Here is a 26,301-nt window from a genome sequence, read left to right as displayed (position 1 = left end):
ATAGATGAATAGCGGTTGAGGAGAGGGCTGCTCTTGGTTCTAGAGAGGGTATTGTGAAAGTTTACCAGGAAACTGCAGAAAAAGTCCTATCTGGCAGAAAGAGTCACTGTACGTCAGCTTACACAATGACCCTTAGTATGATCCAAGAAACCTTTCAGATTAAATGATTGCTATAGCTGCACATTAAATCACTTAAAATATGAATATTGTCATCTCCGTAATGTATCCCTTATTGATCGGTGTCCCACTTAAAGCCTTATCCTAGAATTAAAGAGGAACTCTTCTAGGAGATTTATTAGCTTCATTGCCATTTTTGGGGTAGGGGGTCAATAAGAACAGGAATAAGCTGGGAATCTGAGAGAAATTCTATAGATATAACTACTATAATACTGCTCCCTATATACAAGAATATAACTACTATAATACTGCTCCTATATATACAGGAATATAACTACTATAATACTGATCCTATATACAGGAATATACTATAATACTGCTCCTATATACAGGAATATAACTACTATAATACTGCTCCTATATACAAGAATATAATAATACTGCTCCCTATATACAAGACTATAACTACTATAATACTGCTCCCTATATACAAGAATATAACTACTATAATACTGCTTCTATATACAGGAATATAACTACTATAATACTGCTCCTATATACAGGAATATAACTACTATAATACTGCTCCTATATACAGGAATATAACTACTATAATACTGCCCTCTATATACAGGTATATAACTACTATAATACTGCTCCTATATACAGGGATATAACTACTATAATACAGCCCCTATATACAGGAATATAACTACTATAATACTGCCCCTATATACAAGAATATATCTACTATAATACTGCTCCTATATACAGGAATATAACTACTATAATACTGCTCCTATATACAAGAATATAACTACTATAATACTGCTCCTATATACAAGAATATAACTACTATAATACTGCTTCTATATACAGGAATATAACTACTATAATACTGCTCCTATATACAAGAATATAACTACTATAATACTGCTTCTATATACAGGAATATAACTACTATAATACTGCTCCTATATACAAGAATATAACTACTATAATACTGCTCCTATATACAAGAATATAACTACTATAATACTGCTTCTATATACAGGAATATAACTACTATAATACTGCTCCTATATACAAGAATATAACTACTATAATACTGCCCCTATATACAAGAATATAACTACTATAATACTGCCCCTATATACAAGAATATAACTACTATAATACTGCTCCCTACATACAAGAATATAACTAATATAATACTGCCTTTGGCATGTGATGTCAGGGTTATCAGCACAGGATCTGGTCTTATAGTGAAATGTGACTTTAAATCAGAGAGATGATGAAGACTTTGGAGGAAATGTGGCTTCTTTGCTTCTTCTTACTAGTAAGTCCCTGAAGTCATAAAGTATAAAGTTTTAGTTGTCAGCGAGGGGTTAAGGATGTGCTACTAGTTGGACGGCCTCCAAGCCAGCACGGATTTTATTAAATGGCGGGGCCGGCAGGTGGAGAGCGCTCATTACTCTCTGATTTATAGACGCTGCTGTCATGTAGATTGAATCGAAACTAAATGAACTGCTCAGAATTAGCCTTGGGCACCTTCCAACCTAAGCGGAGACTGTGGCCGCACGGTCAGATGGTGTCATGGAGATTGCAGAAGATTAAAAGCCAGATGTGTCTGTGTGCGACAAAGAGCAAGAGGAAGAACAAGAGCATGACCTCTGCAGAACCAGGGACAGCTGGACCTGCGGGATTAATCTACAGAACCATCCAGAGACTACACTCTGCTCTATGGGCCCCATCTCTGCACACTATACCGTACTCTACAGAACCATCCAAAGACTACACTCTGCTCTATGGGACCCATCTCTGCACACTATACCGTACTCTACAGCCAGCTCACTACACTACGGGCCCCATCTCTGCACACTATACCGTACTCTACAGAACCATCCAGAGACTACACTCTGCTCTACGGGACCCATCTCTGCACACTATACCGTACTCTACAGCCAGCTCACTACACTACGGGCCCCATCTCTGCACACTATACCGTACTCTACAGAACCATCCAGAGACTACACTCTGCTCTATGGGCCCCATCTCTGCACACTATACCGTACTCTACAGAACCATCCAACGACTACACTCTGCTCTATGGGCCCCATCTCTGCACACTATACTGTACTCTACAGCCAGCTCACTACACTACGGGCCCCATCTCTGCACACTATACCGTACTCTACAGCCACCTCACTACACTTTGCTCTATGAGCCTCCATCCCTGCACACTATACCGTTTTTTACAGCCACCTCACTACACTACACTATGGGCCCCATCCCTGCACACTATACTGTACTCTACAGCCACCTCACTACACTCTGCTCTATGAGCCTCCATCCTGCAGCTGTGTCTCTGCATCACACATACTGCCTATATACTGCCTCAGCACCACAAGTTTCAGCACCATGGACAGTGGTGCAGAGCTTATGGCTGTAAGGCAGAGCAGTGTCCATGGTGCTGAACCTTGTGGTGCTGAGGCGTAACAGTAGAGCAGAATGTGTAGCAGCATCCGTACACCCTGCACACCAGCTGTCCCTGTCCACCATACACCCTGCACACCAGCCGTCCCTCTCCACCATACACCCTGCACAGCAGCCGTCCCTGTCCACCATACACCATGCACACCAGCCGTCCCTGTCCACCATACACCCTGCAAACCAGCCATCCCTGTCCACCATACACCCTGCACACCAGCCGTCCCTCTCCACCATACACCCTGCACACCTGCCGTCCCTCTCCACCATACACCCTTCACACCAGCCATCCCTCTCCACCATACACCCTGCACACCAGCTGTCCCTCTCCACCATACACCCTGCACACCAGCCATCCCTGTCCACCATACACCCTGCCGTCCCTGTCCACCATACACCCTGCACACCTGCAGTCCCTCTCCACCATACACCCTGCACACCTGCCGTCCCTCTCCACCATACACCCACCACACCTGCCGTCCCTCTCCACCATACACCCTGCACACCTGCCGTCCCTCTCCACCATACACCCTGCACACCAGCTGTCCTTGTCCACCATACACCCTGGACACCAGCCGTCCCTGTCCACCATACACCCTGCACACCAGCTGTCCCTTTCCACCATACACCCTGCACACCAGCCGTCACTCTCCACCATACACCCTGCACACCAGCTGTCCTTGTCCACCATACACCCTGGACACCAGCCGTCCCTGTCCACCATACACCCTGCACACCAGCTGTCCCTTTCCACCATACACCCTGCACACCAGCAGTCACTCTCCACCATACACCCTGCCGTCCCTCTGCACCATACACCCTGCACATTAGTTATCCCTGTCCACCATACACCCTGCACACCAACCATCCCTCTTCACCATACACCCTGCACACCAGCCATCACTCTCCACCATACACCCTGCACACCAACCATCCCTCTTCACCATACACCCTGCACACCAACCATCCCTCTTCACCATACACCCTGCACAACAGCAATCACTCCCCACCATACACCGTGCACAACAGCTGTCCCTCTCCACTATACACGTTTCATAACTTTGTTCGGTTGAGATCTAAGTAAGATCTGAGTGAGATATTTCCAGTAGGTTTTGATTTTTTGGAGGTCAGGATTTTTAGCCCAAATCAGGGGTGAATCTGATGTGGTGTCCCACCACGGGTGTTTCTTACGCCACACCTGGCGCAAAAGCCTTTTACTCAAAGCTAAGTGGTGATGAAGGTCTGCTGTGGTCAGGCAGGGGTTAACCGCAGCTAAATAAAAAAAAACAAACAAACAAACAATCTCCTAGCCGTTCCCGGCGCAGGCAGTGGGACGTACACTGACTGCACTGGGGATCCCCGAAGCTCTCCCGAGCAGAGGCTTCAGGTACTTCCAGAGCCTCTATCATTCTTCCGAAGCTCTCCCGGCAGCCGAGCGTCTCCGAGCTCTTCCGATGAGACGCTCGGCTGCTTGGGAGAGTTTCGGGGATCCCTGGCACAGTCAGTGTATGTCACACTGCCTGCGCCAGGAACGGGCCAAGAGACGCACGGAGGATGGGAACGGCCCCCAGGTGGGTTAACTGTTTTTTGTTTTTGTTTTTTTTATAGTGGTCGCCCCATATGGTGGGAATGGGGCCATTTTTTAGCTCCTCCACTATATGGGGCGACCATACCTGGCCTGACTTCTAAGAAGATTTTACGGGGTTAAAAACTCGTCTTATACGCTTGAAAATACGGTACTCTTCTTTTGTAGCCTATCACTCTCCTTCTTTACACACATTCCTTTCCACCACTCACAGGGTCTTTTACTTCCCTGTAGGAAGTAGTCACTTGGTGGAAGGAAGTGTAGTGTCAGTCTGACTTAGTTTCTCATGGAAGAAGGACACACAGAGCAGACATTCCTGCTGTAGCCAAGCCAGGGCCTGGCTCAGCTGTACTGGACAGTCTCAGTCCAGTGAGACACACAGTTTCTCCAGTCTATCCACTATTTCCACTATGCAGTGCTAGACACCACATTAGGGAGAGAGTTGGGCATAAACCCAGCCCACGCCGGGAACCACACTACAAGGTGCAGAGCAGTATCCTGATATACAGAGGAACTAGCCTGGACAGAACAAAGATACTGGAAGGTCTACGTATTCTATCTCGCAGTGCAGGTGACATCAGGAAACCTCGGACACTTCACCAAGGTAACCACGGCTGGGGCTTGTATCACCCTATTAGGACAGGAAACTCAACACTATAGGGCAGAAGGTGGTCAGACACTAGTCTAAACACAGGTACAAGTAAAACTCCTCACTCTCTCAAGTCTCAAGTATTTCTCTAAAATTCCGGCAGAGCCCCGTACTACTTTGGGTTGTGATTCTCTTGATAAACTCCTCTCCTCTACGCTGCTCCACCCTACTTTAAACTCTCCAAGCACTGCTACAACCATCTCTCCTATATTTAGCACTTTCAAGTATCTCTGCAGCACAGACCCAGTTGAGCCCTATCACCTGTACAAGGATTGTCTATCTGCTGCCAAAGTGTTCTGTATTATTCAGAAACTGTACAGTAAAGCTGTTCTATTTTTATCACTGGGAATCAGTCATCTCTTCCTCTGCACCAGCACCTATACACACTAGCCACACACCTTGGGTCATTTTTCCCCTTTCTGTAGGTGGCGGTACCGATAGTCCTGGTGGGTCAATTGCCACTCAGGACTACCGTGACAAGAGCCCAAGGGACCCATCACAGCCCGGCAGGTCACCGACCATTTTAGGTAGTACAGCCAATCACAACATAAAGCAGGTACCAACATCACACCTGTTTGCTGGACTAGCACTGGCATCATGACATTACCACCTTTGGCTGAGCTGTACAATACAAGCGACCAACCACCACAGAAGTGGTATCACCAGGAACACCTTAGTAGGTGACCGGTCGAGTACCACACAGACAGAGACTATAATAGACCATGATATAGCAGAGCGCTCTCATACTGAACATGTAGCTGTCAGTGTCATGTGAAGGATTTGTAGCATTACCAGTCCATGGAATGCCCTTGGATAGAGACGCTTGGGGTAAATCGTACACGAATTATGGATTTCTTTCCTTCCTGTAAAAACTAATAAAGGCTCCGGCCGTTCCCTTAATCTGGACCCACAAGACGGCGACGTAGGACGACATCTGTCAGACAAGACACAAATTGTAAAAAATGACACAAATTAAAAGTGTCTTGTGCGGTCTGCTGAAGCGCGATACCGATCCCACAGTCACCGGCGTCAAGATCCTGTCACATAAAGTGACGGCATTAACCAAATTGTGCAATAGGTATAGATTTTATTATTCCTGCAGACTGGCGAGTCCTGGGGACTGAGACATGAGACATGACACCTTGCATTAAGAAGAATTAGTTGTACAATAGAAAGTTCTGCAATGTTCTGAGGATTTGTTCACATGTCAACTGGATGGGAGACCCTGTGCAAGTAGCTGGATGTGCTACACCGCATGCCCCCTCCAGCACTTCATGGGATCCAATGGACTCCAGTGGGTGCCACCAGTGTTGAGCATGCAGTGGATTCAATGATGTCCAGTGGGTGCCACCAGTGTTGAGCATGCAGTGGATCCAATAATGTCCAGTGGGTGCCATCAGTGTTGAGTATCCGGCGGATCCAATGGAGTCCAGCGAGTGCCACCAGTATTGAGTACCCAGTGGGTGCCATCAGTGTTGAGCATGCAGTGGATCCAATGATGTCCAGTGGGTACCACCAGTTTTGAGTATCCGGTGGATCCAATGGATTCCAGTGGGTGCCACCAGTGTTGAGTACCCAGTTGGTGCCACCAGTGTTGAGCTTCCAGTGTATCCAGCAATGGCCTTATGTGCTCTGTTCTGCTCCTTTTGATGTAGATTAGAAGAACAACTGAAATCTTATCACCTAGTCCTACCCATATACAGTAGCTGAGGGTTTGCTAGACTTGTATCCAGTCTAGACTGTGTAAGGTCCCAGGATGATACAAAGTATGGCTATGTTTACACACAGTATTTTTGCTCAGTATTTTGGTCGTCATATAGCAACCAAAACCATGAGTGGATTGAAAACACAGAGAGGCTATGTTCACACAGTGTTGAAATTTAGTGGATGGCCGTCATTTAATGGCAAATAATTGGCGTTATCAGCCATTGTTATGAAAGAACGGACATTTTTTGTCATAAAATGACGGCCATCCACAAAATTTCAACACTGTGTGAACATAGCCTCTCTGTGTTTTCAATCCACTCCTGGTTTTGGTTGCTATATGACGACCAAAATACTGAGCAAAAATACTGTGTGAACCAAGCCTATCAGTGTATGGGATGACAGGAAAGAGATGTGCCACTGTGTTTAGTGAACTGTTTATACCAAGGTGTCAAACTTGTGGCCCTTCAGCTGTTACAAAACTACAAATCCCATCATGCCTCATGTCCACGCATGATGGAAATTGTAGTTTTGCAACAGCTAGAGGGCCGCAAGTTTGACACCTTGGTCTACAATATTGTTTCCTGACCTGTAGCTCTCTATTGTAAAAAAATACAACTCCCATCATCATGTCCTGACAGCTAAAGACTTGAGAGCCACAGGTTAGGGAAGTGAGTACAGATCCTACTTGTGGAACCTTTTGGTTATAGAGGGATTAAGATTCATTTACATTAATGGGAAGCTGTACAGAGCCCAGACAAGTTGAATGAAACCCTCTATGCTTTACACTGCAGGCAATACAGAATGAAGTAGATGACATATATGACACAGTGACTATACAGTGTTACATCTACTAATGTTTGATCTCTTCGGGTTGTAAGATCATCCTGAGGGGTTATGGGGGCAGTGTGGGGGGCTAGGAGCACGCTCTGTCCAGACTATAAGTGACTGCAGCTTTTTACTGACACAGTTCTGGTCATTTACACTCGGAGACTCATCAGCGTTTTTTTTTTCTTTTTGGGCTGTGCCGACGTCCTGAGTGGATTCTCGCTCTTTTTGCCTTGAGAGGGAACCCATTAAAATGTCATCGCTCGCCCAGGACCCCTAAATCTCTCCCGTCCGGAGCGCTCAACCTAAATAGTTTTGATTGAGTGTCACTTTTTATTAAGTAGATTATATATTTCCAAGGCTGAAATGTAAAAAAATGTGTTCTGCCTCTAACCAGAAGGAATGGCCCTAAAATACGAGCGCCACTTAGGGTGCCCGAGAAGTGACGCTGATGTAATGCCGCTGTGTGATGCCCCCCTCAGTAAATCTTATGTAGTAGCATGCAGAATCTTCAGCCGTGCCAGGCTACAGACGCCTGTTTTATCTTTAAACAGGTCGGAACGCGCGGTCAGGAGCAAGTGTGGAACCAGGTATGGATTCCTAACGTCCAGGTGAATACCCCCTGTGCTGTGTGTGTGTCCGCCATGATGGGTGACCGAGCTGGTGTCTGACTCCCGGGGGCAGAAGACGCACAAGAACATTCCACACTTCTCAGTCTCTTACTTTACCTTACTTTAGACATGTCTAGAAATTCACAGGTAACGTGGCTTCATGTCTTTATGTACCGCCGGTGTCCCTGGAGTCTCCCTACTGGGAAAGCTGGGTGACAAATGACAGTGCTGCCATAACAGGGGTCACACAGCTATCCTGGGCTCCTGAATGGGAAACCAGACAGGCATTTTATACTGTAGCTTAGGACTGCATCTATATTACCTAGGTAGATTTACTATTCAGGAGTCTAGGACAGCTGGGTGATAACCGTGTTAAAGCAGTAATCAAAGCCACTTAAGTTGTAACCCAGCTTTCCTAGGGTCCTGAATAGTAAATCTGCCTAGCTAATGTGAGATACAATCCTTGCTCCCTTCTTGCTTAAACATGACTGGTTTGCCATTCAGGAGCCCGGGAAAGCTGTACGACAGCAACGTTGGTTGTCAGTCAGCATTCCCAGGGTCCTGAATGACAAACCAGCAAGAAGGAAGCTAGGAGTGCACCTCCATTTTATATAAGCAAATCGAGGAGTCTAGGAAAGCGAGGTGACAACCCAGTTTTCCCAGAACAGTAAATCTGCCTGGGTAACGTGAGACACATCGCTCGCTCCCTTCGTGTAGCATACCATGTCTGCCTTTCAGGGGTCTAGGAAAGTTGAGTGACAACCCCTTTTGCAAAGGAAGTCATAATGGTTGTCACCCAGCTCTCTTACAGCTCTGAATAGTAAATCCACTTATTTAGCGAAGAGATGTATTCCTAGCTATAGGTTTTTACTATTCGGAATTCAAAAAAGTTGGGTGACGACCCTTATGGCTGCCACTACTACTGGGATGGACTGTCACACGAAGAATGGGAGCAAGTAGATAGATAGAAAGGGATCTCTACATTAGCCAGGCGGATTCAGGATGCTGGGTAAGCTGGGTGACCACCAACATTACAACCACGGTGGGGATTGCCACAAAACTTTCTATCTGTATAGCTGGGTACTTGCTTGTACTTTCTTTTGTACTGGCAGCCATATTGGTTATCACTCAGCTTTCCCATAATCATGAATAGTAAGTCTGCCTAGCCAGTGTAGAGATGCATCCCTGGAGTGCCTGGCTTGTCACACTGGAGTCTGTGAAAGTTGGGTAACAACCCCCGATACATTTCTAGAGGTTGTTACCCAACTTTCCTAGAGTCCTGAATGATATTTAGTTAGGCAGTAATACACGAGCAGACTAGATCTGCCATTCAGTACTGTAAGAGAAGTACAGATGTACCACTGCCTAACTAAACACCATTCAGGACTCTAGGAAAGCTGGATGACAACCACTATGGACACCATTACTGTCACTATCAGGACTGAAGAATGGTCACAAGCCTTGTACTAAAGGCCACTCAGCTTTCCCAGAAGCAGCAGATTTTCTATGGACAGGAGAGAAGATATGATCAATGGTGGTCAAGATTTATTTCCCTCCTCATGGCTCCCAGTAGGTGAGGACGTTTCTCCGGGGTCAGACCTGATGGCTGCGGCTCATCTTCCTCTTATATATCTCCCTATAGACCTCTCCTGGAATAACATAACTCTTAAAGGGGCAGTCACCATCAGCTGCTTCCATCCACATGGCCATAAGGTCATCGGAGGATACATCCTATAGGAGACACATACAACAGGTATGTAGAATGCACCGATCCTAGGATGGACACCTGCTACCATGTGGATGGAAGAAGCTGAAGGTGAAGAGCCCCTATAACTGACCCCACAATGGATAAGTATTGTAATGTGAGGAGAAAAAGCTGGCATTTGTACTTAAAGTGTCATTTATTAGGTTTTGCACATTATCCCTTTTACTCCAGTCACATCCAAAGCTGCATTCACAATCACAGTAACACCGCAGAGGTCTTGTTACAGCTAATAAAACCTGATATTGCTAGTGCACAGTGTGAATGCAGGGGAATCTAAGAGTGCCCCAGATACAGCACAGGGCCATGTTCATCCTGAACTACCTGCTTCATGAACTACACTGACACTGACATAGAGAAATCCATAAAAGACAGGGACAGATTGTGACATGCTGTGTAGATCTGCCATTCAGGGTCTAAGGAAAGCTGGATAAAAACTCAGGGTACATGAGTGGAATGAGAAAACTACCACTGGGTGACTGTAGAAGTCTAAGATGACGCTGGGGGGGGGGGTCTCAGGAAGGATCTGCTGCCTTCCAGCCCTACATTTATCGCCATTGTATCCATAGGGGTTATACCACGCAGAGGCCGAGCAGGTGTCCGTTGGGGCTCCCTCATGCCAGTATGCACTAGTACGCATTATCATCAGCTGAAAAGCAAGGAATGACCGTGTACAATTGTCACAGTGTAATATTATGTACCATCTGTATCAGTCTCTATCTGTTTCCAGCAATGCGATCACAAGTGCTGCCTTTAACTTACCAACCGAACAGTGGACAAGCTACAACTCCCAGCATGCCCACCACACCACTCATAGTACATGTTGCTATACAATGCATAGTGGATATAAAAAAAAAAAGTCCATGCATGCTGGGAGTTGTATTTCTGAAGCAGCTAGGGATTCACATGCTCGAGAAAGTACATGTAATGAAAAGCTGTCATGGTATACTGGGAGTTGTATTTTTGTAGAGCCACAGACTAGTGTACGCAGCTATATACTGTGATATACAGAAAGACAGTAGTATATAGTGCTGTATAATAATGGACGTGAGGACCCCTGGTAGATGCATGAATGCAGACAGTGCTGGGCCCCTGTGATGTATCAATCATATATACAATAGAATATACCTGTACTGTATAGTCTATGATAATGCTATTGTAATCTTGTATCTGCCAATGTAGATCTCCAGTCTGATGAATGCTACAATGTGTTTCTTATGATGTCATTTGTGCTGTGTTGCTGCTAGCTCTCATGCTGCCCGAGCAGGCGTCCTGCCTATCTGGTTGGGTCATACACAGCTATGAATAGGCCATCAATTCTTTTTCCCTGAACCCCCCCTTTAATGTCATCTACGTATTGTGTTAATAAAGCTGCATTAAATGTCACTCCTATTCATTGGGATGAGAGGATCAGCGTCAGATCATTGTCTCCTCTTCTCCTGCAGAATCGGTCCCAGTCACGGTCATCATCGGGGTAGCGGTCGGCGCTGGAGTGGCGTTCCTGGTCCTCATGGCTACAATCGTAGCATTTTGCTGCGCTCGGAACCAGAGAAGTGAGTGTGATGGTGATGGAGGGTGGGGGTTATAGTAGTACTTGATCAGTGAATAAGGTTATGGTTACTTGGTGACTATAACAGGTTGTGCCGCCAAACATGGCAGTGTCACCCGCCTGTATCACCACTAGAGACTGTGGTCTTGTCACAACCTGCAGGTTACCAGCACCAGAAGGGGATGGCGGATTTCTGGTGACTGTTGGGTCTCGGTAACCTGCAGCCACATTCACAGTCATTAGTTACGATACAGGCCCCCAGCACTGCCATGCTGGCCCGCCGACCATAGCCGCTAAGTCCAAAGCGCAATTGATGTATATTAAAGTTTGTACCTTTCAAATAGACTTTGGGGGAGATTTAGATTTATACTTTAAACCAGAGAAATTGGTGTAAAGTAGAATTGTCTCAGTTGCCCCTAGCAACCAATCAGATTCCACCCTTCATTTTTCAAAGAATCTGTGAGGAATAAAAGGTGGAATCTGATTGGTTGCTAGGGGCAACTTGAGCCAGTTTCATGTTACACCATGTTTGAAAAATCTACCCTTATGTTTCCATTTCTTATTGTCAGGATCTCTGCTAGCTGTAAGTGAATGGAAGCATTCTTGTTTCCATCCATTGGCTGAAACCCGCAACACATCATAACGTAGTTCTCACAGCTGAGGGTTTGTTACAGTTATAGAAAGTCTAGACAATCCTATATGAGCAGCTCTAAACCCCTCTCTTGTGCAGATTGGTGCATCGAGGATGGTAGCTCCGCCCCCAGTGCACCAAAACACCCCATTAGCATAGGGAATAAACTGCTAATATCACAAAAATGGTGCCAAGGATGAAGGTAGGAAACTTATCCTCAGCACCCCGTGCCCTATAGGGACATAGAAGCAAGTTAGATTGTTATAAAGGGAAACTTTAAAATTTCACTGTCGTTTAAATTTTTTTTGTTGTTGTTGCAGAAATAAATAGTCCAGGTGATTTTAAGAAACTTTGTAATTGGGTTTATTAGGCAAATATGCCATTATCTGCATTCAAAAGGACTTCCCCAGGTCTCTCCCCCCCCCCTCTCTCATCCACTGCTCATTATCAGGAAATTGACTGTTTTACATCAGTCGGGCCCTGTCTAATCTATGGAGGGGGGGAGATTAGTCGGCAGCAGAGAGCAAAGAACAAAGGATTACACAGCGGGACCTGTGTGAAAGCTGGTATTCAGAGATCAGAGGTCAGTGCTGACCTCAGAGGAGATAGCCTGGGGATGTAGCTGTAAATTAACTCTTTGTTGTCCTGTTTTGGTGCCTCATCTCCCTCCACCCCTCCCCTCATGAACCATGAAGACAGGGGGGAGAGCTTCAAACTGCTTTTTCATTATAAAAATGCATTTTTTGGCTAATAAACCCAATTACAAAGTTTCTTAAAATCGCCTGTATTATTGATTTCTGCAAAAAAATAAAAAAAAAATAAATGTAAACGACTTTAAAGTTTCCCTTTATAACAAACAGTCAGCTGTGAGATTGGTTTGTGCAGCCTATGGATATAAACAGAAATGCTTCTATTCACTGACAGCAAAATGCTGCAAATAATGAGGAATACAAAGAAACTATAGTTTGTGTATAGTGTATACTCCAGTGATGATGTCATCGGGCACATATTCCACCATTATCTGCCTGTTGGAGCGTCTCATAATACTGTGTGTATTTTCTGCAGATCTGAAAGGCGTAGTGTCTGCCAAAAACGACATCCGGGTGGAGATCGTACACAAGGAACCGACAAACGGGAGAGAAACGGAAGAACATTCCAGCATCAAACAGCTCATGGTGAGAGGACAATGTATCAGCCACATCATACATTGCTTTCCAGCGGCATCAAACTTGCGGCCCTCAAGCTGTTGCTAAACCACAATTCCCATCATGCCTGGACAGCCAAAGGCTGTCCAGGCATGATGGGAATTGTAGCTTTGCAACAGCAAGAGAGCTGCAAGTTTGCCACCTATGCTTTATACAGTGAGATCCTGCCCCCTATAAACAAGAATATGGAGTTTCTCTATCTGGATGGTGTTGCCCTTTAAAGGGGTAGTTCACCAAAAAATGTTTTCTTTCAAATTAATTGATGCCAAAAAGTATTCAAAAATCTCCAGTCTTCCAGGACTTATCAACTGCTGTATGTCCTGCAGGAAGTGGTGTATTCTCTGCAGTTTGGACAGCAGGAGAGGTTTTCTATGAGGATTTGCTGCTGCTGCTGCTGCTGCTGCTGCTCTGGACAGTTCCTGACATGGACAGAGGTGGCAGCAGAGAGTGTTGTTTCAGACTGGAAAGAATACACCACTTCCTGCAGGACATACAGCAGCTGATAAGTACTGGAAGACTAAAGATTTTTTTTTTTATAGAAGTAAATGACAAATCTCTGGCACCAGTTGATTTGAAAGAAAAATAAATTTCGGTGAACAACCCCTTTAAGTCTGGACTGACAGATAACTTCCTCATACAGATGGAAATGCAGGAAATTACAGTCGTTCTTCATCACTTTTCATGATCTCACCGAGCGAATAGTCATAACCGGATATAAGAGATCGCTCTATAACAGGATACGAATCACCGCCATCACCTATCACGGCCGTCCCTGTGATATAGATGTGCCTGTAGACGTCGGGCAGGCGGGGGGGCATGCTCCGGATAGTCGATGTGCACTCGCAGCCTGATGAACGGCTTCGTTACACTGTATTAATTACACCTCGCCTTCTATAAATCTGACTTTGAAAAAAAGCGCGGCGGAGAAGCTCTTTAATCCAAGCAGATTTATCCTCCTCCCGACGCATAAACGTGATTTAGCCTCGCAATCGTCCCTGATAAAGCGCCTCCTCGCCTGAAACGCACAATACTTTGTCCGATTTAGAGAGAGGAGGCCAAAAAAAACAAAAACGGAAGCCTGATGAGTTATTCAATAGGAATTGCCCGGCAGAGATGTGATATAACGTGAGCGTGGAGGATCTGTCCTCGGGGGGGAAGCGGCGCCCCCCGTGTAACACAGCCGCCTTCTAGAGATAATTAACTAATAATATAGTGCGCAATACTTAACGGACGGCGGCGTAATTAACTGAACAAATCACCGGCAGCGGATACGGAATGTGCTGAGGATGGGAAAAAACAGAAGCAACAGAAGAGAGGGAAATACCCTTTAGGGGCCTTACTTGGATCAAAACGCGTGGGAGACTTTCATTAGGAGAATTAGGGGGGTCCTGCCTCCAGGATTGCTGCATAAAGCTGTGAGCTGGTACTTTGTCACAATGTATCAGTGCAGGCAGAAGGAGTCAGCCCAGACTGTCCACAGAAGACTTGTCTAGACTTCTCACTGCTAAGGGTTGGTTTCAGTGAAATGTATTAGGCTGGGTTCACACTATGTTTTTGCAAAAAACAGATCAAAAACTGATGAGAAAAAAAACGGATGCAACTGCGTGCATACGTTTTGATCCATTTTTCCATTGACTTCCATTGTAAAAAAAAATCCATTTTTTTAGCGTACACAAAAACATGGTCGACCTCATTTTTGTGTCCGCTAAAAAAAAAAAAAAAAAAAAAATCAGTTTTGATCCATTTTTTTTATAATGGAAGTCAATGGAAAAACAAATGCACACACATGCATCTATTTTTTGCAAAAAAAAAGGGATGAAAAAAAAAACGCATTGCAAAAACGTAGTGTCAACCCAGCCTTAAAGGTTTCAGAAAATTATATAGATTTGTAATTAACTTCTATTTAGAAATCTTCAGTCTTGCAGTACTTATCAGCTGCTGCATATCCTGCAGGAAGTGGTGTATTCTCTCCAGTCTGACACAGCGCTCTCTGCTGCCACCTCTGTCCATGTCAGGAACTGTCCAGAGCAGCAGCAAATCCCCCATAGAAAACCCCTCCTGCTCTGGACAGTTCCTGACATGGACAGAGGTGGCAGCAGAGGGCACTGTGTCAGACTGGAGAGAATACACCATTTCCTGCAGGACATACAGCAGCTGATAAGTACTGGAAGACTGGAGATTTTTAAATAGAAGTTAACTACAAATCTATATAACTTTCTGACACCAGTGGATTTGAAAGAAAAATATTTTCACCGGAGTACCCCTTTAAGCCATGACCTTAGGCCTCATTCACGCATCTTAAGGAGCTTAAGGGGCTACGTATCAGGGTGGTTTAGTGATCTCCCCACTAGGAGGCACCCCTTAGTAACGGGCTTCCTTCCCTGTAGAGATATCTGGCTATTCCCATGTTTTGAGACTTCTTACTGAGGCTTCACGGACCTTGTTTTCTCAGCCATGACCACCACATAGAAGAAAGTGATCCGCACTAGGAACTTATAAATTATAAAAAGGAATTATAAAAACTTGTACAACTTTTTGTTAGACTCTGCAAAATCTCTGCTTACTGTCAGTGAACAAGAACAATTGTCTCCATCCTGGACATAGTAGATCCTGCTCTCAGCTGAGAAATGATGGATACAACTGTATCCAAGCTACACTATGTCCTGTGCCAGTCTGTTACATTGTAGCACAGTACAGAGGCATGCTCATACATTTAGCTCACAGAGCATTGTGTGCAGGTGTAAGTTCTCATTCACTGACATGAAGCAGAGACTTTCCAGACTTCTCCTGTACTTGGCGATGACATCCTGGTAGTGGCCAATGCCCTCTGCAATAGGTCCCACACCAGATATGGCTACAGACATTGGTGTTTTGCATCACAGTCCTCGATCTTATGAAGATCTAGTGCCCGTTGGGTGAATGGGGCACATTGTGCCCACTATAGAAGCCCCCACCCTGCGCTGTGGCACAGTCTCCCCCCGTACACCTGACTATGAGGTCACCTTCTATAACCCATCAGCTGCATGAATGAGCCTATTGTATTGTGCCCGTAGTGGATGTCTGGGGCACCGCCAGGTGATGTGCTCTTGGCATGGGACCAGGCATCGGTGCCAGCTCATCGCCCGCTTTGTATTCAGTCCTGATGGAAAAGTTCTGCCTCAACAAAAAGTTTCAAGAAGCAGGAAATTAATGCGCAGAGGAGGCCGAACTGTCGCCCCGTGCTGTAATCCTGGCACCTGTCCCTCTGCTGCCAGGCCTCGCCACCACCGCGTGCGTGCCCCTTCCAGGAAGGCTGCAGATGAATTTGTAGCTGATCTATAGTTTTAATCACTTTTCCAATCTGTCATAACGGAGCAGCGTGACAATGTCAGCACCGAGGCTGCACGGCCTGCATCGCCAATGAGCCAGGAGCGCGCACTGCCAGGGCACTCTGTGCAGATGTAGCAGAGATGGATTTGTCGTTGTCATCATTGTAACACTGACTACAGATAATACAATAGGTGTTGCCTGCAAACTTGTCCCTGTGGTGTTACATAGGACTGCATGTATCATCTACTACATTATCTGTACTCAGATATCACTATGTCACCTGTGGTGTTACAGGTGACATCTATTACAGTATTTGTATACAGTAATCAGAGCATAGGAAATGCAGTGGATGGTTTGTGCAGTCCTATGTAACAGTACCGATAACAGGTACAGTAAGGCCCTATTTACACATCCATGGTTCTGTTCGCAGTTGCGGACACAACATAGGGCCAATAGATTTCAATGGCTCTGTTTACACATCCTTATGTGTGTACGGGGCCGGGATCTGTGCCACAAAAAAAAAAGTGCGGACCTGAATGTGCAGCATGGATCGTTGTTTCCTGTGTAGCGGTCCATGGAGCGCAGAGCACTAGTGATGCACATTCATAGTGCAGCCCACAATCGCTGTGTGAATGAGGCCTAAGATGTGTAAAGTGCGCCCCATAGTGAACCACCATTCACAGTCCACTGCATTGAAGATGTGTGAACGAGGTCTTCAAAATGTATTACTATGGACATGTAAATTAGGTTATTTCTACTGAATACCACAGCTCTGCTCCACCTGTTTCTGTACTACCCAGCTCAGCTCTGCTACCTCTGTTTCTGTGCTTGGCTATACTACCCAGCTCCACTCCACCTGTTTCTGTGCTTGGCTATACTACCCAGCTCCACTCCACCTGTTTCTATGCTTGGCTATACTACCCAGCTCAGCTCTGCTCCACCTGTTTCTATGCTTGGCTATACTACCCAGCTCAGCTCTGCTACCTCTGTTTCTGTGCTTGACTATACTACTCAGCTCAGCTCTGCTCCACCTGTTTCTGTGCTTGGCTATACTAACCAGCTCTGCTCCACCTGTTTCTGTGCTTGGCTATACTACCCAGCTCTGCTCCACCTGTTTCTGTGTTTTGCTATACTACCCAGCTCTGCTCCACCTGTTTCTGTGCTTGGCTATACTACCCAGCTCAGCTCTGCTCCACCTGTTTCTGTGCTTGGCTATACTACCCAGCTCAGCTCTGCTCCACCTGTTTCTGTGCTTGGCTATACTACCCAGCTCTGCTCCACCTGTTTCTGTGCTTGGCTATACTACCCAGCTCAGCTCTGCTCCACCTGTTTCTGTGCTTGGCTATACTACCCAGCTCTGCTCCACCTGTTTCTGTGCTTGGCTATACTACCCAGCTCAGCTCTGCTCCACCTGTTTCTGTGCTTGGCTATACTACCCAGCTCTGCTCCACCTGTTTCTGTGCTTTGCTATACTACCCAGCTCAGCTCTGCTCCACCTGTTTCTGTGCTTGGCTATACTACCCAGCTCAGCTCTGCTACATCTGTCTCATACATCACATCTTCTGTTCTTTATTTACTTTCAATTATTGACTAATAAATCCACAATCCCCGATCCTGCTGGTATAATAATCCAATCCCCCTCCCCTGTCATGCTGCGGACCCCAGGCAGGTGCGGCAGAGATTACAGGATACAGATTGCCGCCTTCTGCTCCGCTTTATAAGATTTACTCCGTTACTTTAATTAAACACAATCGCACTTCGCTGGATCAGGAAGAAACAAAGCATTCCTTATCCTAATAGCCGGGCAGTGACGGCGGCCTGTGCAATGGTGTCACATCCATCAGGGAGGAAGGCTCTGCGCTGCAGCACAAAGTGACCAACAATACAATCCTCTCCTAATAAGTGAGGACGCAAGCTGCCGGCCCTGGGGGCCACTTACTAACCCTTGGTCATTCTTATTATAGCTGCGGATGAGAAAGCTGGGTCACCCAGCTTTCCCAAAGCCTCAACCTCTTGTATCCCTTATAGAAGGCCTCATAGACATCAACTCCCAACAGCGAGAAATAATGCGCCATAGATTTCAGACAAGTGACCTATTCTTCCTGTCCTGCCAATAAAGTGGTTGTTCACCAAAATATTTTTTCTTTCAAATGAACTGGTGCCAAAAAGTGCCAGAGATTTGTAATTTACTTCTACTAAAAAAAAAAAAAAATCTCAAGTCTTCCAGTACTTATCAGCTGCTGCATGTCCTGCAAAAAGTGGTGCATTTTTTCCAGTCTGGAAAGCAAAAGAAGTTTCCTATGGGGATTTGCTACTGCTCTGGACAGTTCCTGACACGGACAGAGGTGGCAGCAGAGAGCACTGTGTCAGACTAGAAGAGTGATGGCTAACCTTGACACTGCAGCTGTTGCAAAACTCCAACTCCCATCATGCCTGAGAAGGCAAAGCCATATCTTTGGTGGTTCAGGCATGATGGGAATTGTAGTTTTGCAACAGCTGGGGTGTCAAACTTAGCCATCACTGGACTAGAAAGAATACACCACTTCCTGTAGGACATACAGAAGCTGATAAGTATTGGAATACTGGAGATTTTTTTTTATAGAAGTAAATTACAAACCTCTGGCACCAGTTGATTTAAAAGAAGAAAAAAATTGGTGGTGAACTAACCCTTTAACTTTGCTGATTCATATTCCACGGTCCCCGGACAGGACACGGCGCTCCCCCTCCTCCTCCTCCAATATTGCCTCTCAGTCCCTCGGGCAAAGCAAGGAGAGTGGCGCTGGAGAATCAATAGCAATTATGGGTAACATTTCCATGCGGCGAAACCTCCGCGGCCCCCGTGGTGTCCAGTGCAAAATATATATTACCATATCCGAGATGGATTTCTACTGACATAAGGTGGGGATGGGGAATTAACTCTTAGTTATACACCTAGGACTTGTAGAGTGTGGTCATTGCCATCACCTTAAACACTCCCATCATCCAGGTATCACCGACCTCTGCTGGGAGGGGGTATAACAGAGCAACAAGCCCCACAGAGGTCAGTGTACAGCCATTGTGTGACCCCCGAAAGGCAAATAACTGGGGTGTTCCCATACCGAGGTAACATGAGAATGGACGTCCTGTGTGTGTCTAGAGCAGTGTTCTCTAATTCAGTTATTTTCAACCAGTGTGCCGCGACACATGGTCGGGTGTGCCGCGGAGAAAGTTCACCTAACTATGGTGCCCCTATGAAACAGGAGAAAACAATGGGGGAGAGAAACCTGGGGATGGGGGAGAAACAGGGGAGAGAAGCAGGGGGGAGAGAAACATGGGGATAGGGGAGAGAAACAGCGGAGAGAAGCGAGGGGGAGAAAAGTTTGGTGGAGAGAAGCATGGGGGAGAGAAGCACAGGAGAGAAGCAGGGGGGAGAAGTATGGTGGAGAGAAGCACAGGAGAGAAGCAGGGGGAGAAGTATGGTGGAGAGAAGCACAGGTGAGAAGTATGGTGGAGAGAAGCACAGGTGAGAAGTAGGGGGGAGAAGAAAACAGGCCCAGGTTTCACACTGAGTGAGTATAGATACATTTAGAATCTATATTATTAACTATATGTATAATATGTACTGTTTTAGTGTCATTTTGTGCCATTTTGGTTGGTGGTGTGCCCCGGGATTTTTTAAGTATAAAAAGTGTGCCGCGGCTCAAAAAAGGTTGAAAATCACTGCTCTAATTTGTGACGCTCCAGCTGGTAAAAAAAACAGCATTTCCCATCATGCCCTGATACCATTTAGTCTCTACATGTACATATCATAGCAGTGTTTCCCACTATGCCCTGTCAGCCTTCAGCTATTACGGCATCAGTCAGCAATAATGCTTGGGGGTACAGGTATCAGAGCCAGGAAGGAGGTGAAGGGAAGCTCAGTCTGACCTGTGACTTTATCCTCCTACAGATCGACAGAGGAGACTTCCAGCAGGACTCTGTTCTCAAGCAACTTGAGGTCTTAAAGGAGGAAGAAAAGGAGTTTCAGAAGGTAAGATGGGAACAGGAGTCGGAAAGCAGCAACAGCTGCAGCATCAGAGCATTATATCTTCTGTATGTACAGTGCAAGGCATTGTAGGTGAGCTTTAAGATCTCGGCTTGCTGTATGCACTAGACACATCCATGGAACAAAGCTTAGGGTCCATTTACACAGAAAGATTATCTGCCAAAGATTTGAAGCCAAAGCCAGGAATGGATTTGAAAAGAGGAAAAAATCTCAGGTTTTCCTTTATGACCAGATCTCTGTTTATAGTCTGTTTCTGGCTTTGGTTTCAAATCTTTGGCAGATGTCAGATAATCTTTCTGTGTAAATGGACCCTTAAGGACCTATTCCATGGGCCGACTGGAGGAGCAAACGAGCGTTCCCTGCTCACTGCCGCCGCTTTTCCTCGTGGCAGCAGCGAGCCGGTGAGTCCAGGGGGGGGCTGCCCGGGTAATAGCTAGATCGTCCGGCAGCCCATAGCATAATGCAGCGTCTGCTGCCGCCGCTCCTATTGCTCGGATCGTTGGCAGCAGATCGCTGCTATGAGAGTAGTTTGTTTTTCAACATGTTGAAAAACAAACAACCGCAACAATCAGCCGACATAAACGATGTCGGCTGATCGTTGTCTCCTATTCCATGGGACGATTATCGGCCGTAACAGCCAATATAGGCCGAATACGGCCGATAATCTTTCTGTGGGAACGTGGCCCATCTATACAACCCTGGATGGTGGAATCACATTTATAGTGTCACTATCATAGCTCCCCCATTACCCATAGTGTCAGTATTGGATTCTGTAGTATTGGTTTCAGTATCATAACCCTCCTTCACATCAACCCCAGTGTCAGTATCGTATGCCCCTACATCACCCACAATGTCAGTATCATATCCTCCTCCATCACACACAGTGTATCGCATCCCCCTCCATCACCCCCAGTGTCAGTATCGTATCCCCCTCCATCACCCTCAGTATCGGTATCGTATCCCCCTCCATCACCCTCAGTATCGTATCCCCCTCCATCACCCCCAGTGTCAGTATCGTATGCCCCTACATCACCCACAATGTCAGTATCATATCCCCCTCCATCACACACAGTGTATCGCATCCCCCTCCATCACTCCCAGTGTCAGTATCGCATCCCCTCCATCACCCCCAGTGTCAGTATCGTATGGCGCTCTATCACCCCCAGTGTCAGTATCGCATCCCCCTCCATCACCCTCAGTATCGGTATTGTATCCCCCTCCATTACGCACAGTGTCAGTATCGTATCCCCTCCATCACGCACAGTGTCAGTATTGTATCCCCCTCCATCACGCAGTGTCAGTATTGTATCCCCTCCTTAACCCCAGTGTTAGAATCGTATCCCCCTCCATCACCCCCAGTGTCAGTAATGTATCCCCCTCCATCAGGCACAGTGTCAGTATTGTATCCCCCTCCATCACCCCCAGTGTCAGTATCGCATCCCCCTCCATCACCCCCAGTGTCAGTATCGCATCCCCCTCTATCACCCCCAGTGTCAGTATCATATCCCCCTCCATCCCCCCCAGTGTCAGTATTGTATCTCCCTCCATCAGGCACAGTGTCAGTAATGTATCCCCTCCTTAACCCCCAGTGTCAGTAACGTATCCCCCTCCATCACCCCCAGTGTCAGTATCGCATCCCCCCTCCTTAACCCCCAGTGTCAGTAACGTATCCCCCTCCATCACCCCCAGTGTCAGTATCGCATCCCCCTCTATCACCCCCAGTGTCAGTATCGTATTCCCCTCCATCACCCCCAGTGTCAGTATCGCATCCCCCTCCATCACCCCAGTGTCAGTATCGCATCCCCCTCCATCACGCCCAGTGTCCGTATCGTATCTCCCCCTTGGCGTTATTTACATACAGATGAGCGACGCGGTTTAAAGGATAATTAATCTCTTCTCCTCCAAAAAATGATTTAGTGTCATATTTAATCAAAGTGGTTTCCATAGCGACGGCCGCTGACGACTCTCGCGGGACTCGGGGCGATATGCGATTCCAGAGCCTTTTGTGTCTTTGTGCAGGATCCTTCACTCACTCTGATGATTACAGGGGCCGGGGGGGGCATATTACAGGGGGGAATTCAAAACTACTATCAAAGTCTGTGATGTTAAAGTCTACCTAACCTCCTATTATACCCGGGGCCCATGTCTGTGCTGTGTATACAAGGGATGGCAGTGATATCAGTGCCTTTATGATGTAAGATGGCACCATTCTCTGCATCTGTACATTGCACAGATAATTCCTACCCTGCAGTTTAGTCTCTTGTGTCAATAGTTTACAGTACTAGAGAAGCGTTTCACTAGGCTCAGCCATCAGCTTGTCAGCCAGCTGCCTTTGAACTCCGTGCCTCTCTGGTTTGGGTGCCTGGAAAAGCTGTATCCAGTCCTGGGAAACTTATCAGTTTCCCAGGACTGGATTCCAGCTTTTCTAGGCACCCAAACCAGAGAGCCACGGAGTTCAAAGGCAGCTGGCTGACAAGCTGATGGCTGAGCCTAGTGAAACGCTTCTCTAGTACTGTAAATTCACTCTTCCCTTGTTACACCAGCATCTAAGATGACTTACAGCCCATCCTCTCCCTTAAACACAGACACAGTGCCCAAATAGGTTACCATCGCAAATAGGGGTCGAATACATTTCCTCATGACTGCTGCAAGGTCTAATACCAGAGGCCACAGTATAACAATGACAATAACACTATGACATATAATCAAGGGATTACAGCTTCGAGTCTCCTAGGGGGCAGTCCAGAGAATTGGGGACCGCCTATGAGGAACACAGCTGAGGGTCTGTTGCTAAACCAGAATAGAATTTAACCTCTAAATATGAATGTTTCCATTTACTAACAGCAGACAGAGCTTGAGTGGGAAAAAAATTCAATGTTTATTAAAAAGTTTTGAGCTTGTATATTACATTTTGCATACACACACCTGCTAATACTGACAATAAGGATCAGTGATCCCAGCCATTATCTTTAGTTCAGTATCTGCCGAGATTATTCACCGTAAGATAAATTATCCAAAAATTAGAGCAGGAAATAGCTGAACTAACGTGTTGTCTTCTTCCCCAGGACCCCACCAATGGCTACTACAGCGTCAACACCTTCAAGGACCACCACTCAACCCCAACCATCGCCTTATCCAACTGCCAACCAGACAGACCAGCGAACAAGCAGCGGGTGCCCACGGGCATGTCCTTCACCAACATCTACAGCACTCTGAGCGGCCAGAACCGCCTGTACGATTACAGCCAGCGTTTTGTCCTCGGCATGGGCAGTAGCTCCATCGAGCTTTGTGAACGAGAGTTCCAGAGAGGCTCAATGAGCGACAGCAGCTCCTTCTTGGACACTCAGTGTGACAGCAGCGTCAGCAGCAGCGGGAAGCAAGACGGCTACGTCCAGTTCGACAAGTCCAGCAAAGCGTCTGCTTCCTCGTCCCACTACTCCCAATCGTCTTCTCAAAACTCGGACCCGAGTCGGCCGCTTCAGAGGAGAATGCAGACACATGTGTGACCATGGGCCTTACGTGAAGCGTGCCGGAGTAGCAGGAGGACAGTGATCAGTGGTTGAGGCTTTTGGCAAGGACTTCGGACATTCTGAAGCCGGGATCTAAGGGTCGTGTGGAGCCTCTTGAGATATTTATCTAGTTTTATATTTATACAAGAGAAAAAAAAACAAAGAGGAGAGGAGGATCTCCATATTGTACAAAGCACTTTGTTCTATGGAGTACAACAAGCCATGCTTCTATTCTTTAGGTGGGGGAAAATAAAACATTTTATAGACTCTATTCCCGGAAATACAGAAACAAAGAAGAAAAAATAAAAAAATAAAAAGTGTGGGGAGCTGCAGCGCAACATGAAGCAGGAATCGAGCCATTAGTAAGCACAATGCCGATGAGGAACGCGGATAATGGCAGGGCAGGGACTGCAGAGGGGGGCGCCACTAGTCCATGTAGCAGGAAGCCGGCCTATATGTAATCAGGAGAGGTCCCTCTATTCCATGTATTGCCCAGTATATATAAAAATACTACATGTAGTAGGTGATCAAACCTCTTATAAATGCCCCTACCCCATTACCCCCTAGAACCACAAAGGACGATTCCCCCACGGGCGAGGGATGTGGCTGTAGGAAACAACGGAGCAAATCTTTTTTGTTTTATCTTCTATGATTTATGTTTTATTTAAAAAGTATATGAAAAAAAAAAATCTTGTTTCAGGGACTGTGTGGACTGGGGTTACCAGTTCCAATTGTGTCTCTTCTCCACGTCTTTCAAGGACCCTTCACATCCGAGCACAGGGGAAACGTCACGCGCCTATAATTTATATGATTATTTTATACTGTTCATACATCGTTTCTACTCTGTCATGAAGAAAAGACTGATCTAAGAGTGTTCATGGGTACCGCGATGGAAGCTGACCAAGAGCTATGGTCACAGGGTGAAACCACCCCATGGCAACCAGCGTATAAAATGTGGCAAGAATAAAGGGTACCATGATGGGTGCTGACCAAGGGCCCTGGTCACAGGGTGAAACCATTCCATGGCGGCAAGGATAAGAAACGAGGAAAGATTAATGGGTACCGTGGTGGGTGCTGACCAAGGGCCATAATCACAGGATGAAATCATTCCATGACGGTTAGGGCACGAAATGTGGAAAGAGAATGGAGCGCTAAGTTATTGTGTTATCCTTCAATAAATTAGGCAGTGTGTGTGTCATAGTGGGGTTGGCCATGTTTGTTGGATATCTATATATACATATGTTTTAATAAATCCATGTCCGGACACAGGACATCCAGCCGCTATTGTCACGCAGAGTCTGTATGTATTTATTGTCACTGCCACATCACACGTTAATAGTGATACAGCTTCCTCATTCTGTCACATCGCAGCATTCCCCACCCTGTGGTTCTCAAACTGTTGCATAACCACAACTCCCATCATGCCCCAATAGTCTTCTAGTCCAGTGTACATTTCATACTAGGCTTCCCTAAAGTGTAGCTTTGTAGCTGGTGCAGGAGCCCATCTGGTATTACATCCACTGGAGAGCCACAGGACGGAGAACGTGGAATTAGAGGCTGATTATAGGTATGTGCCCCCCTCCCCATCTTCAGACCTACTCAGAATTCACACAGATCAGATCAGTTTCTGCTTTTAAAACTTTATTTTTTGTTATTTATGTTTATTTTTTGTCCAAAAACCATGCGGCTATAAATTAGCTGAAAGTCCATAGAGCAATGAGATGTCATACCCAAATTCATACACACTATACTCACATTCATGCCCCCTATACTGCCATTCATACCTAGTGTACTAACATTCATGCCTATCATACCCATATTCATGCCCACTATACCCACATTCATACCCCTCATACCCACATGACATTTTTATTTTTGGCATCTTTTAGCTCCGTGATAGTTTTCCAAAATAATGCCCTGCTCTGGCTATAACAATTTTCTAAGGGGACAAACACACTTGCCGAATCCGCAGCGAGACCTCTTGCTGCGTATTTGCAGCGAGACTCGCTGCGGATCCCGGCCCTATTGTTTCAATGTTAGACAAAATCGCAGCAGGGATGTACATCCCTGCTGCGAGTTTGTCCCCAGCCCACCCCGTTAACCCCGTTAACCCCCCGGCCGACGGAGCATATACTTTACCTGATCCCGGCTCCGGCTTGCTTCGGTGGTTCCCGGAGTCTTCAGCAAGCCGGAGCCGGGATCAGGTACAGTATACGCTCGTTCCAGTGCTCGCCCGCAGCCCCGGCCGCCTGGTCAGCCCCGATCGCCCCCCGCAGGCCCGGCCGTCTGATCACCCCCCCGCAGCCCTGATCGCTCCCCGCAGCCCCG

At 46.4% G+C, this 26,301-nt stretch overlaps 1 protein-coding gene across 3 annotated transcripts in view; it reads left to right on the top strand.

Moving 5' to 3' along the window:
• The window catches only part of KIRREL3 (kirre like nephrin family adhesion molecule 3), a 590,858-nt gene extending 565,603 nt beyond the window's left edge, over positions 1 to 25,255 (top strand). For 2 of the 3 annotated variants that reach the window (XM_069948168.1, XM_069948170.1), the window contains exons 13-17: positions 7,928 to 7,963; positions 11,192 to 11,299; positions 12,992 to 13,101; positions 20,369 to 20,449; positions 23,530 to 25,255. In XM_069948168.1, coding sequence (XP_069804269.1) covers positions 7,928 to 7,963; positions 11,192 to 11,299; positions 12,992 to 13,101; positions 20,369 to 20,449; positions 23,530 to 23,970 — 776 coding nt within the window. In that variant the 3' untranslated portion in view covers positions 23,971 to 25,255. The remainder of the gene's footprint in view (positions 1 to 7,927; positions 7,964 to 11,191; positions 11,300 to 12,991; positions 13,102 to 20,368; positions 20,450 to 23,529) is intronic. The other variant, XM_069948169.1, reaches the window with a different exon arrangement.
• Positions 25,256 to 26,301: the final 1,046 nt, after the last annotated feature.

The sequence above is a fragment of the Dendropsophus ebraccatus genome, chromosome 12 (genome assembly GCF_027789765.1).
Source record: "Dendropsophus ebraccatus isolate aDenEbr1 chromosome 12, aDenEbr1.pat, whole genome shotgun sequence".
NCBI classification, from domain to species: domain Eukaryota; kingdom Metazoa; phylum Chordata; class Amphibia; order Anura; family Hylidae; genus Dendropsophus; species Dendropsophus ebraccatus.
Note: the sequence above shows the minus strand (reverse complement) of the source record. Positions and strands in the feature narration are given on the sequence as shown.